This window comes from Austrofundulus limnaeus, unplaced genomic scaffold, assembly GCF_001266775.1.
Source record: "Austrofundulus limnaeus strain Quisiro unplaced genomic scaffold, Austrofundulus_limnaeus-1.0 Scaffold126, whole genome shotgun sequence".
In the NCBI taxonomy this organism is placed as follows: domain Eukaryota; kingdom Metazoa; phylum Chordata; class Actinopteri; order Cyprinodontiformes; family Rivulidae; genus Austrofundulus; species Austrofundulus limnaeus.
The window spans coordinates 1,472,516-1,484,781 of record NW_013952528.1 but is presented as its reverse complement, the minus strand read 5'-3'; the positions used below and the strand labels follow the sequence as shown (position 1 = coordinate 1,484,781).

The following is a 12,266-nucleotide window of genomic DNA, read 5'->3' as shown; positions in this document are numbered from 1 at the left end:
CTCTCTCTCTCTCTCTCTCTCTCTCTCTCTCTCTCTCTCTCTCATATGACAGTTGTGTTCGCGCGCTTCTCCAGATGGATTCTGATGGTTCTGATCCATCTTTAGACCGAACTGTGTGCAGGGGGTGACGGACTTTCCCTCTGGATCTGACACCCTGAAGTCTGTGTTTAGGGTCTGAGCTGCTGAGGATCAGGACCAGGATCAGGACCAGGACGTCAGAGGGGAGGGTCTCGCTCTTCTTAATAAGTTATTTACCTGGAGTCCAAAGTGCAGATATAACATTGTTTATTTTATTTCTTTCTTGGAAGCTGATCCTTCAACCTTCAAGATTTCCCCTAAAAGCAGGCAGCAGGACCGTCCTGCGCTCCCGCGGCTGGTCTGCAGGAAGCGGCTGGTGGCGGCGGGGGTCCTGGGGGTCGTGATGGTTCTGCTCTTGGTCGTTCTCATCCCAGTTTTAGTCAGCTCAGGGGGGACAGGTGCGCACTACGAGATGCTCGGAACTTGTAGGATGCTGTGCGACCCGTACGGAACCAGATCTCCGAGCACCACGGCCACGGTGGACCCGCTCCCAGACGGCAGCCTCGCGCAGTCTTTACCCACTTTTATCCAAGGACCGAAAGGGGAGACGGGTCGGCCAGGAAAGATGGGTCCGAGAGGGGCTCCGGGTGAGCCGGGACCGCCCGGTCCAGCCGGTCCACCTGGGGAGAGAGGTGAACCGGGTAGACCCGGTTTACCCGGACCCCCGGGACCCAGCGCGGCCGCGGGCGCCATCAGCGCGGCCACCTACAGCACCGTGCCCAAGATCGCCTTTTACGCAGGGCTGAAGAAGCAGCACGAGGGCTACGAAGTGCTGAAGTTTGATGACGTGGTGACCAACCTGGGGAACCACTACGACCCCACCACCGGGAAATTCACCTGCTCCATCCCAGGGATCTATTTCTTCACCTACCATGTTCTGATGCGCGGAGGAGACGGAACCAGCATGTGGGCCGACCTGTGCAAAAACAACCAGGTATCACAAACACAAGCTTGAGCTAAACTCAGACTTTTTATTTTATTTTTTATTTTATTTTTCTTTTCCTTTACTTAGTTCGATAAATATCTGAGCCGGTATGAGGAGAAGGTTTGGGTTCATGGTGTGTTTAGGACAAAAGTGACTTGAGGAAGGGGATTCATGTTTCTGCTGGATAATTGATTATTCCGTTGAGGAATGTGCACACTTTAGTTTAATTGCTAAAATATAAAACAATGAGACATTAAAACTTTACAACAAAAGTTTCAGTGGCTCCACAAATATGAGACTTTATTCTATGATTTATGCAGCTGAATGTTTCTGATTTGACAAAGATTTTCTCATCAGTTACTAGAAGTTTGGTAACATATTTTTTTCATTAACTATCAATATTTTGTTATTAACCTTTATTCAACCAAATCCCATTGAGATCACAGATCACTTTTGTAAGGGAGGCCTGTGCCTGAAGGCAACATATACTCAAGTTTTTTTCTGTGGGAATAAAACCAGAGAAAATCAACACAAGCATGAGGACAACATTGAAAAACAGGGGTGGCACACCAAAACCAAAAAATATGGTGCTGTTGTCGTACTAATGACTATTTAAAAACTATGGGATTTACCAACAGATGTTATTTTACCCTCTCTCTGGGCTGCCACCTTATTGTGGTGGAGAGGTTTGAGTGAATGATAGGAGCTATGTTGTCAGAGGCTTCGTGGCCCTGGGTCACGCAAGGCAAACAGGTCTATGAGGGATCAGACAAAGTGAAGCCCAAAGACTCCTCAAGATGAATACAATCAATGTATTTAGTGTTCCCCTGCCCACTGATGTGGGTCACCGGGGCCCCACTTTGGAGCCAGGCCTGGAGTTGGGGCACATTGGTGAGCATCTGGTGGTCAGGCTTTGCCTATGAAGCCCGGCCAGGCACAGCCTGAAGATGAAGAGCCTGGGGACCCTGGGTTGGACTCACCAATCTCTGGTGCTGAGGTCATAAGGGGGTTATAAAGCATTCAAGGAGTTGAGGGGATCCGTTTTGGTGACCTTAGGATCACATCTCTGCTTTTTGTGGATGATGTGGTCCTATTGGCTCCATCAGATCATGATCTCCAGTTCTCACTGGAGCGGTTCACAGCTGAGTGTGAAGCGGCCAGGATGAGGATCAGTGCCTCCAAATCTGAGACCATGGTCTTGAGCCGGAAAAGGGTAGGGTGCCTTCTCCGGGTCGGGGAGGAGGTCCTGCCCCAAGTGGAGGARTTTAAGTATCTCGGGGTCTTGTTCACGAATGAGGGAAGAATGGAGTGGGAGATCGACAGGCGGGTTGGTGCTGCATCTGCAGTGATGCGAGCGCTGTACTGGTCTGTCGTGGTGAAGCGATAGCTGAGCCAGAAGGCAAAGCTATCATCGGTCAGTCTACGTTCCTACCTTCATTTATGGTCACGAGCTTTGGGTAGTGACCAAAAGAACGAGATCGCAGATACAAGCGGCCGAAATGAGTTTCGTCTGCAGGGTGTCTGGGCTCTCCCTTAGAGATAGGGTGAGAAGTTCAGTCATCCAGGAGGGACTCAGAGTAGAGCCGCTGCTCCTCCACATCGAGAGGAGCCAGTTGAGGTGGCTCAGGCATCTGGTTAGGATGCCTTCTGGTTGCCTACCTGGTGAGGTGTTCCGGGCACGTCCCACTGGGAGGAGGCCCAGAGGAAGACCCAGGACACGCTGGAGGGACTATGTTTCTCAGCTGGCCTGGGAACACCTTGGGATTCCCCCAGATGAGCTGGCCCAAGTGTCTGGGGAGAGGGAGAGGGAAAAACCTCTCTGCTTAGGCTGCTGCCCCCGAGACCTGACCCCGGATAAGTGGAAGAGGATGGATGGATGGATGGATGGATGGATGGATGGATGGATGGATGGATGGATGGATGTTATTTTACAGATGTCATTACTGATCATGTGACGTCCACAAACAAGAAACAAAAACAGGCAGAAATTAGATTTTCACAAGTTTAGTTTTTCTGTTCTGTATCTTTACACGTGGATTGCCGTAAATTGTTTTTATTAGGATTTTTCAGGGGTAGGCTATCAGACATTTTCATTATGTTGGGCGGAACACAATTTCAGGAATTTTTATTGAAGTAGATGCCATTTTGTATTTTAACAGGTTGTTAAACACCTACTTTTACCTACATCAGTAAACACCTGGAATGAGAAGTGGAATTAAATTGTTTGTGAAGCAATAGAAACAGTGCTGAACTAATACTGTATTTTTTTTTTTTGGTAAATGGGGAGTGTCCAAACAAATTTTATTGTAAATGTAAGGAGGACACTTCCCCTTCAGAAACATATCATGACAGCTGTCTTCTTTTCTAAAAACAGTCAAAATACACATTTTAAAAACATTTACAAGACATGAATTCTCAATTTTAAAGCTACCACATTTTCTAAAAAAGAATGTCAACTATTTTATTTGCTTGTTGACTTTGTGAACAAAAACTAATTAAAAGTACAAAAAACTGGAAATAAAAAGACTAAAAAGATTGCAAACTATATTTATTGCAACGTAATCACAACCTATTCCTTTATTTACTTTTTCATGCCATATTACCTTTAATAAAGATAGTTTTGGTCTGTGAGAGAAAGCTGGAGAAAACCCACTCTTGCATGGGGAGAAGATGTAAACACAACCCAGGCTAGGATTTGATCTAGCAACCTTCTTGCTAAAAGGCAACATGCTAACTGTGCCACTGTGCTGCCTAATTTTGTATTTAATATATACTATTTTCTAATTAAAAATATATTCATGCATATAACATGAGAACATGCATTTTAGCGTTGAGGACATTGGTTTTAACCTGTTTCTTGTTTCAAAGGGACTAGATTTGTAGTTTTAATTTTATTTTAAAAGAAAATGTATATTTATATTTTTAACTCGTAAAAGGAAAAAAACAATGTTTGTATTTATATTTATATTTATGAGGGTCTGATAATCCTAAATAGGGGAAAATGAAAAATGAGCCCAAAAGAAGAGCTTGGGACTCAAGAGGATAAAACTAAATTTACTTAATATAAGATCCTAAATTTATACATCATATGTATGCTCCACACCCCAACCCCCCCACTCGTGGCACCCCTGCAAGCAGCACCTCAGTAGTGTTTAAGGTTACAGCAGTATTCATCCCTCTTTCTTCATTTAAAAATCTTTATTTAAATAATAATTCTACAAAAGTACTTTAGAATTATGAAGCTAAATGGGTAAAAAAAACGTTTTAAATAAACTGTAAAGTGGTGCATGCACAAGTGTCCTCTGTTTCAGGGCCACTCTTCCACGAAACCTCGCTCTGTGCAGAATATTCTGTAGGAAAATTGGTTTACTGTTTTTTTCTGTGTTTTTTTTTAAATTCTGCATTTTATGATGAAACCACATTTTTTTAAATCAAAAAGTGTTTTTATTATGGACAAATTGGATAAAAAATAAAATACATTGTTTCCACGTTTGATGCGAGTCACGTTTCCTGTGATTTTAGAACGTTTTAAACACGATAAATTCATGTGGTGGGGGGAAAAAAAGGCCGCAATTTAATTTATTATAGTGCAGATCACTCTTACAGTAATGGATAACACTGTTGAAGTGGCCAACATGGACAAGAGACTGCAGTCCAGACAATGGAGGTCTTCTGAAGGCCAACATTGGAATTTTTCATTTACAGCAACTGATAATCCATTATCACAGTGAGAGTTGCACGTGCAACACAAAAGGCGTGTGGCCATAACAGCAACACAACATGATGTGTAAACACTGCTGTAAGAACCACAGCAACAGAATATGATGCAGTGTTGCATGAGACAACAGCGTTAGCAGCCTATGCAACCAGGTGCTAGCAACCTTAATCAAACTGACTGTTAACATATATGTGGTGCAAATCAGCAACTCACATTCAAGTTATGTCAATAGAGAATAAATTATAGAATAATCAAACAGTAAAATGCCTCAGCCACGTTGTGATTAACAGAATGTGTTTAAAACAGACCAGTAGGAAATGGTCAGCTTGTTCTTCTCTCAGTCTCAGAAGCAAACAGTGATACTTGCTTATAACAATCACAGCTCAGGCTACCTGGACCTGGAACTTTACCTGATTCTATTCTTTTAAATGCTAAAAGAATCTTCGCTGTAGTGATCCGACTCACATTTTTGAGCATCAGGAAGAGTTAAACTCCTCAGAAAGGATAACATATTCTCTGACACTTTAGGTGACTGATCAGCTTAAAAGCCTGGCTACTTTCACAAGATACTTTTGCTATCTTAGTGATGCCATTAGCCTTCTGAATGGGAGACATCAGCTGAAGATTTATCTTAACTTTAGTCAGAGGAGTTAGGTGTCCTTACAGCTTCTGCTTTGAGTTAGGACTTGGTTCACACAGCAGGTCTTATTGTTAAATTCAGTTTTTTTTTTGTATTTTTTTTTTGCTCAGGTTCAATTTTGTTTTTGATCGCTCACATTCTAATTTAAATATGACTCTCATCTGACTACAGAACAGTCCCTGAAACAACCTATAAGAAGACGTGACGTCACACACAGCACACTGTGTTTACAGATGTAAGCATGGATGCTGCACACGTTAGCATGCATGAATTGATCTTGAAGTTGTGCAATCGGAATGACTAAATTTTCATATGCTGTGCCCGTTTCATCCAGTGTTTATGTTTCTGTCTACTGAGGTGGAGAATTGCACTTCTTGAACAATAGCAATCTATCGAAAGTAAAATCAAAGTCAAGGATCATTCCCAACATGCAAGTGTCAATACGGATACTAGAAAGTTTAAAAAAGACGAAGCAACCGAACTTCTGTTTTGTAGATGAAGATGTGCAGAGATCCAAGCTTTACACAGTATGACAGTGGTACTGATTGCATCAATATGTGGGTTGATATGTATGCTCTGATCTCAACGATGTAAAAGTTGTGATGACCTGGTCCTTCAAACTGAGGTCACTGTGAAAAGCATTCAATATGCATCTGATTTAGTTCCACAAATGAAAAAAAGACCTGAGTTGGATTTAAAAAAGCATATTTGTTATGTTCAAATAGGGTCACATATGAACAAAAAACATAATGCAAAAACTACCAACATCATTTTAAACAAGTTCCAGTCTACCTGCGCTGCTTGTTTAACTGAGGGACAACAGAATGAGAGTAAAGAATCTGATCTGTTGTGTTTCCTCTGTGACAATGGCCTTTCCTCTGTCTTTGTGCTGATCAGGTTTTCAACATCACATCTAATCTGTGAGGCAAAGCAGTGCTGCAGCTCTGCTTCACTAAGCACATCCTCTCCTGTCTGTCAGCTGCTAACTGTACCACTGCTGCAAACATCCCTGAGATTACACCAGCAGAGTGGCACTACGCTTGAGATCACGTCCCTTAACATGCTCGCGCTTTTAGGCTGGAGAAACAAAACAAGTTGGTTCAAGTAAGAATTTTAAAAAATGCTCAGACTGCTTTTGGTTTTTTTTAGGGCTGTGAAATTAATCGAGTTAACTCTGATTAATTTTAGTGCTGCATGGGCATAGATTAAAAATTTTTAATCGCGATTAAAATTTACAATCACTTTACTATGGCTGAATATATAAGTTTGTATATTGCAATGTACTCGGTGCATGCCAGGTCATGTTTGTAAATGAGAAGTGGTTCTCAAACAGTTTGCCTGGATAAATAAAGGTTAAATAAATGAAATAAAAAACCTCCATGTGTAACACATTATGTACAGGTTTTTTTTCTTTTTGTCTTCTTATGGCTTATTTTTATTTATTTAAGTTTTGCTGACAACTTTGACCTTAGTATCTATCTTTCATTCCTCATGTAGTACTCATTTGGAATGAAAATCCTTGAATTCTTGATTTAACCTCATTATTCTGCACAAAATTTAACTGACTCATATATGTTTGGAGCATTGTTTAGGTCCTGTTTTATATTCAAAAAATCATGTCTAAGCATCAGTTCTGTTTTCTAAAGACATTAAAGACTAATTAACTCAATTAATTTATTTTATCAATATGCAACATAAATGTATATTAAATTTAAGATTATTCATGATTAATTCACAGCTACTTTGGGATTAATCAGATTAGAAATATTAATCATTAGACAGCCCTAGTTTTTTTTAGAAGCAAATACTCAATTGTATGTAGGAATGTGTTGATATTCGAACGTTTAGTTTACAATTTATCTTTAAATTTTAATTGTATTGAAATATCAGATTTTTTTTTCTCCGCACCACTAGCACTGCAGTGACTTGTGCTGTGTTGCTTACTTAACAACTTCGTTATTATATTTAGCAAGTATTTCAATCATTTTGGTTTGAAAAAGCCACCAGCAAAATAAATAAATAAATAAAAACTAAAACATAGTAAACATATTAAATGCTGAAACTAAAAATGTATGCCTGTGCTGCTATCCATCAGTCTTCACAACGAGCCAGTTAACAACCAGCTAAACTCCTTTTCATCCTGTACCTCCAAGGAACAACTTGTCTGTTCAGTCTTTTAAATCTCGCTTATAAACTCACTTTTTTTACACTGGCTTTTAATTCAAGTTTAGTTTGAGCTACCTCAGGAATTTGTAATTTGTGCCTTTTTATTTGTTTTTGGCATGTTATTAGTTTTATTAAATTGTGTCTGTGAAGCACTTTGGTCAAAACTGTTGTTTTTAAATGTGCCATATAAATAAAGTGATGATGATGATGATGATGATGAAGAAGGAACAGGACTGTGTTGTATTTTGCAAACAGGTAGGTACATCACATAGTGTGTTAACATAACAGCTTCATTAAAAAGTACAGCATAAAAGACTCTTAAGCTAACAACGTAAAAGCTACTGCTAAGGCTGCTGAAACTGCTGTTTACATCTTGCCACTGCTAAAACATGGATACATCATGTTTTACGCACTTCTATGACAGAAAAATGTGCAACTCCCAAATAAAAAAAACTGCCATGTCAAATCAACCACTAGATGGTACTGATTCTAAATGTCCAACATTAAACTTTTTCCAACAAACTGTCTCTCCTGACAGTCTCTTGACTTCAACCAATTGCACAGCTCCGTCACTGCTTAGAAAAGTTTTCATAATGTCTCCCATTGGCCACTCATATTTTTGCTGATGATCATTCTTGAGAACATCTCCCTCTCTGAGAATTGTGCTTTCCAGGATGCTAAGATGTTACCTGTGCCGAGTCCAGAAACTTGAACCCTTTTTGTACTGCTGGTCCAGTAGAAAATGGTGGTGAGAATCCAGGTGGAGTCACATTGACCTGGCAGCTCTTTCAAAGGACACCACTGCCCATTCCATGTTGAGGTTCCCTCTGGCAACACTCCAATGTGCTTTCAGAGAACATTAATCAGTGCTGTATTAAACGTCGCTGCTCTGACATGTTGCTGTTAGTCAATTTGCTGATGAGTCACAAAATGCCCCTTTTTACATTGCAGAGATCAAAATATGTCCAAGTACATATTTTTAAGGTTTTAAGTTTCATACTATCCTGACTTACCACAGCTGTATCCACACCTCTGCGCACTTTTAGCCAGACTTTTTGCCAATTAAGTTTGTAACCAATTCATTTACTTTTCTGCATGAAGCTCACATAGTAAATGGACTGAACTTATATAGCGCTTTTAAGTGCTTCCAGACCCCAAAGGGCTTTACATTACAGACATTCACCCATTCACACACACATATTCACACACTGATGATGGTAAGCTACATTGTAGCCACAGCTACCCTGGAGCACATGTTTTAGTAAAAAAAAAAAGCACATTAAAAGTTTAAATCTGGTGGTTTGACTTAAGAAACCTATGGCTGTTTGGGCCCCAAAGATCTCAGTCAGCACTACACCAGCCCACCTGTTCAGGAGTTGGTAACGATTCTGTCAGTACCTCACTCCGAGGTATAGAAGTGCAACAGAGAGGGGTGTCTCTGTCCCCTCTCTCCACCTCCATTAACCTTTGAACGAACGTGGTTAGAACTCGGGTCAGTAACGGTACGGGGCATCTTCTGTAAGAGCCTTGAGTAAAAAGAACGGTGGGTGTCAAGATGAGTGGTGTATCAGGAGAGCTATGCCCTTTTTCCACTAGGGCCACTTAGTGTAGTGTCAKTACGGTCAGTGTTGGAACGGGTCAGTTCAGGTGCTTTTCCATTGACATTCCAGTCCGGTTCCAGTGGGTGTGTTTTGAGCAGTTGGTGGGGGTGGTTTTGGGGTTTTTCGAAAAAAAAAAGTTAATGTGCAAAATGCGAGATGGAAACACATTTGCCGAATAAGTTCTGAAATAAAAAAATCGCTAAAAATTCAAATTAAAATTGGATGGAAACACGACTGATGTCGCTGCTACAGTTGAAAAAATGGCGCCTGGAGTTGTTGTAAAGGCAGCTCAGATGCAACCAGTGACTCCACCCCCAGCCAGTCAGGGACGAACAGTGTTCTGATGTTGCATTTTGGTGTCGACTGGGACCGCTGGGAACCACAACAAAGTAGGTACTAAAAAAAGGGCTGGTTCCATGAATCTGTCCTAATGGAGATGGCTTGGAACAGTACTGAACGTACAGACACTACACTAAGTGGAACTAGTGGAAAAGGGCCAAACGGGTACTTTCGAGTTAAACATGAAAATAGATAATTTTTCATGCTTGCTAATTCTGTAACCATTTTCACTTGTTTGGGTGCTCCACCAAAGTTGGTCCTGGTTGGGAGTTCTGAAACTGGTTGTCTGCAGTTACTGTATTTGGGCAGCACGATGGCTCAGTGGTTAGCACTAATGCCACACTGCAAGAAGGTCCTGGGTTTGATCCCCGGTTCTGGGGTCTTTCTGTGCAGAGTTTGCGTGTTCTCCTCATACTCAAATGGGTTTTCTCCAGGTACTCTGGTTTCCTCCCACAGACCAAAAAACATGTACAATAGGTTGCCTTCAGGCCCAGGCCACCCTTGCAAAAGAGTTTTGTAACTAAAATTTACATGATACACATAAAATCTGCAGCTTTGATTACATCTATAGATTTTGATTTGATCAAATTTCAAGTCTAGTTCTTTCACTAAGGTATGAAACCTTCACAGCTAGGACAGCAGCTCAGAGCTCAAGCTCCGACACCGAGGCCAACTTAGCTGTATTGAACACAAAACCTTCTGTCACATGGTTATCTTTGTTACTTTCAGGTAAGGAACTGTTGCTATGGTTTTCACTGGAGCATCTAAAAATATGCCTAAAAAATGATAAAAGAGGTCTTGCAGCGAGTATTTCCATTTTCTCCGGTTCTCAAGTATGTTTTGATGAACAGGAGCAACTCATTCTGGAAAGCTTATTAAAGCGTGTTTCCCTGAACAGTTACTGAAGCCATAAATCTCTAAGGATAAAACCACACGTGTAGGGGTTGTCCAGTTAGGCTGGTCCTAAGTTTCATAGAGTAATTCACTACACACGTAAAAGTTAATAATACACTATGGCATGAGAAATATTTCAAATTTTCTGGAAAATGAGCAAGGTGTCCGACACAAGGTTCCAACTTAGTCCACTTCTGCATTGAACAGGAAGCTCATCTCCACACAGATCCAAGTTCTGATGGTCTTTTGCATTCGAGATAAGTGTTGAAGCAAACCGAACGTGATGACGCAAACACAGCCTCTGTGTCTGTTTGACCCCATATCCCTGCAGGTGCGTGCCAGTGCCATCGCCCAGGAYGCAGATCAGAATTACGACTATGCCAGCAACAGTGCCGTGCTGCATCTAGAGCCAGGAGATGAGGTCTACATTAAACTAGACGGAGGCAAAGCTCACGGAGGCAACAACAACAAGTACAGCACCTTCTCTGGTTTCATCATCTATGCCGATTAGACGCCGTCTGCAACCACGACACTGACTGTCCTGCTGTTTCAGGCCTTGTGTTCCAGTAGAAATCTACTATTTGAAATCTGTGTGTAGTATCTAATAACAACTTGTGCGTTCGTTTATTTTCTACTGATTTCTGGGGACTTTATTGTCAGTAAAAACTATTTTTAACATTTAAACAAAGAAAGGAAATGAAGAAAATCAACAGCAGTGCAACGACTCATATCAATTAATCTGTAATAAAGGTTTAGATTTTATCACCCTATACTTGTTTACTCAAAGTGCATTCCACGTGACGCACTGAATCGCAGCACAAAAGCATTTTAATGTGGTTTAAGATTCTCATAGTTGGGTGAGTTGGGTGACATGTATGATTATGTGATAAAAACCAAACARAATCAAACCAGATGTGCACATTCAATGGGACATCTAATGGTCCACTGTTTTGTACCAGTCCAGATGTTCATGTAGATGTTACATTCTGGTTTCCAACAGCTGCCAGAACATGAAAAAAAGTTAAAGCTGATTTATAGGATTCAGTATAAATGTTGTAATGATTATTTGTTGGTCTGTCTCTCCCCATGAGCACACACACTCAGATCATAGCCATCCACAGGTAGGAACAGGTGAGAAAACAACACACACATTAAACTCAACAGGGGAGCAATGTAGCAACAGACACTCTTACAGTCCAAGAAAGAAAAACAAAAGAAAATGAAAAAAAAAGTTATAGTTTGGATTAGATAAAAATTAAACACAGGAAACATTATATTGGTTATATTTTATATGACCCAACAAATCAAAGTGAGGATTAAGTCAAATTTGATCAAATCAACATAATTGTTGTCCTTAAAATACAAAAATTCAAATAAAGCATCTTTATATTTAGGAAACCTGACAYAATACACCAGATTTGACCAATTTTGTCACATGTCATATGTTCTTTTGGACTTGGCTCAGCCAAAGTGAAACAGGAAGTGACATCAAAGAAAAGGAACTTCCTGGTCTTTGTTTATCAAAACAATATTTTTTTTTAGCTCTGACTCTTCTTCATTTCTCTCTGATAGAGACTCAAAATAATCTAAAGAAACATCCGACTCTTCTCTACAGCCTGTGTTATTGTAGCAACATTGTTTACATGCAGACATTCCTCTTTGACATCACTTCCTGTTACTTCACATGCTAATATTTTAACAACTGTTCATCTCAGCGGGGTGATATTGTTATTTAATTTATTTTTCAACATGTTATCAATGTTATCTTTCCAAAAATGTGTTTATATTTGTTACCAAAATTTGACATCACAGGCACTTTAAAGCTACATTTTGATACCTGGATGACATCATGAGTGTTTCCAGAGATCTGCCTTCATCTTCCTAATCAGGATAAATCATTGGTAT

General features: G+C 40.4%; 1 protein-coding gene across 1 annotated transcript; it reads left to right on the top strand.

The window, feature by feature from the left end:
- Positions 1-188: 188 nt before the first annotated feature.
- Positions 189-11,891, top strand: c1ql3a (complement component 1, q subcomponent-like 3a). The gene is made up of 2 exons (XM_014015256.1): positions 189-1,012; positions 10,693-11,891. Exons 1-2 carry the CDS (start codon positions 422-424, stop codon positions 10,870-10,872), a joined length of 771 nt encoding a protein of 256 aa, XP_013870710.1. The 5' UTR covers positions 189-421; the 3' UTR covers positions 10,873-11,891.
- Positions 11,892-12,266: the final 375 nt, after the last annotated feature.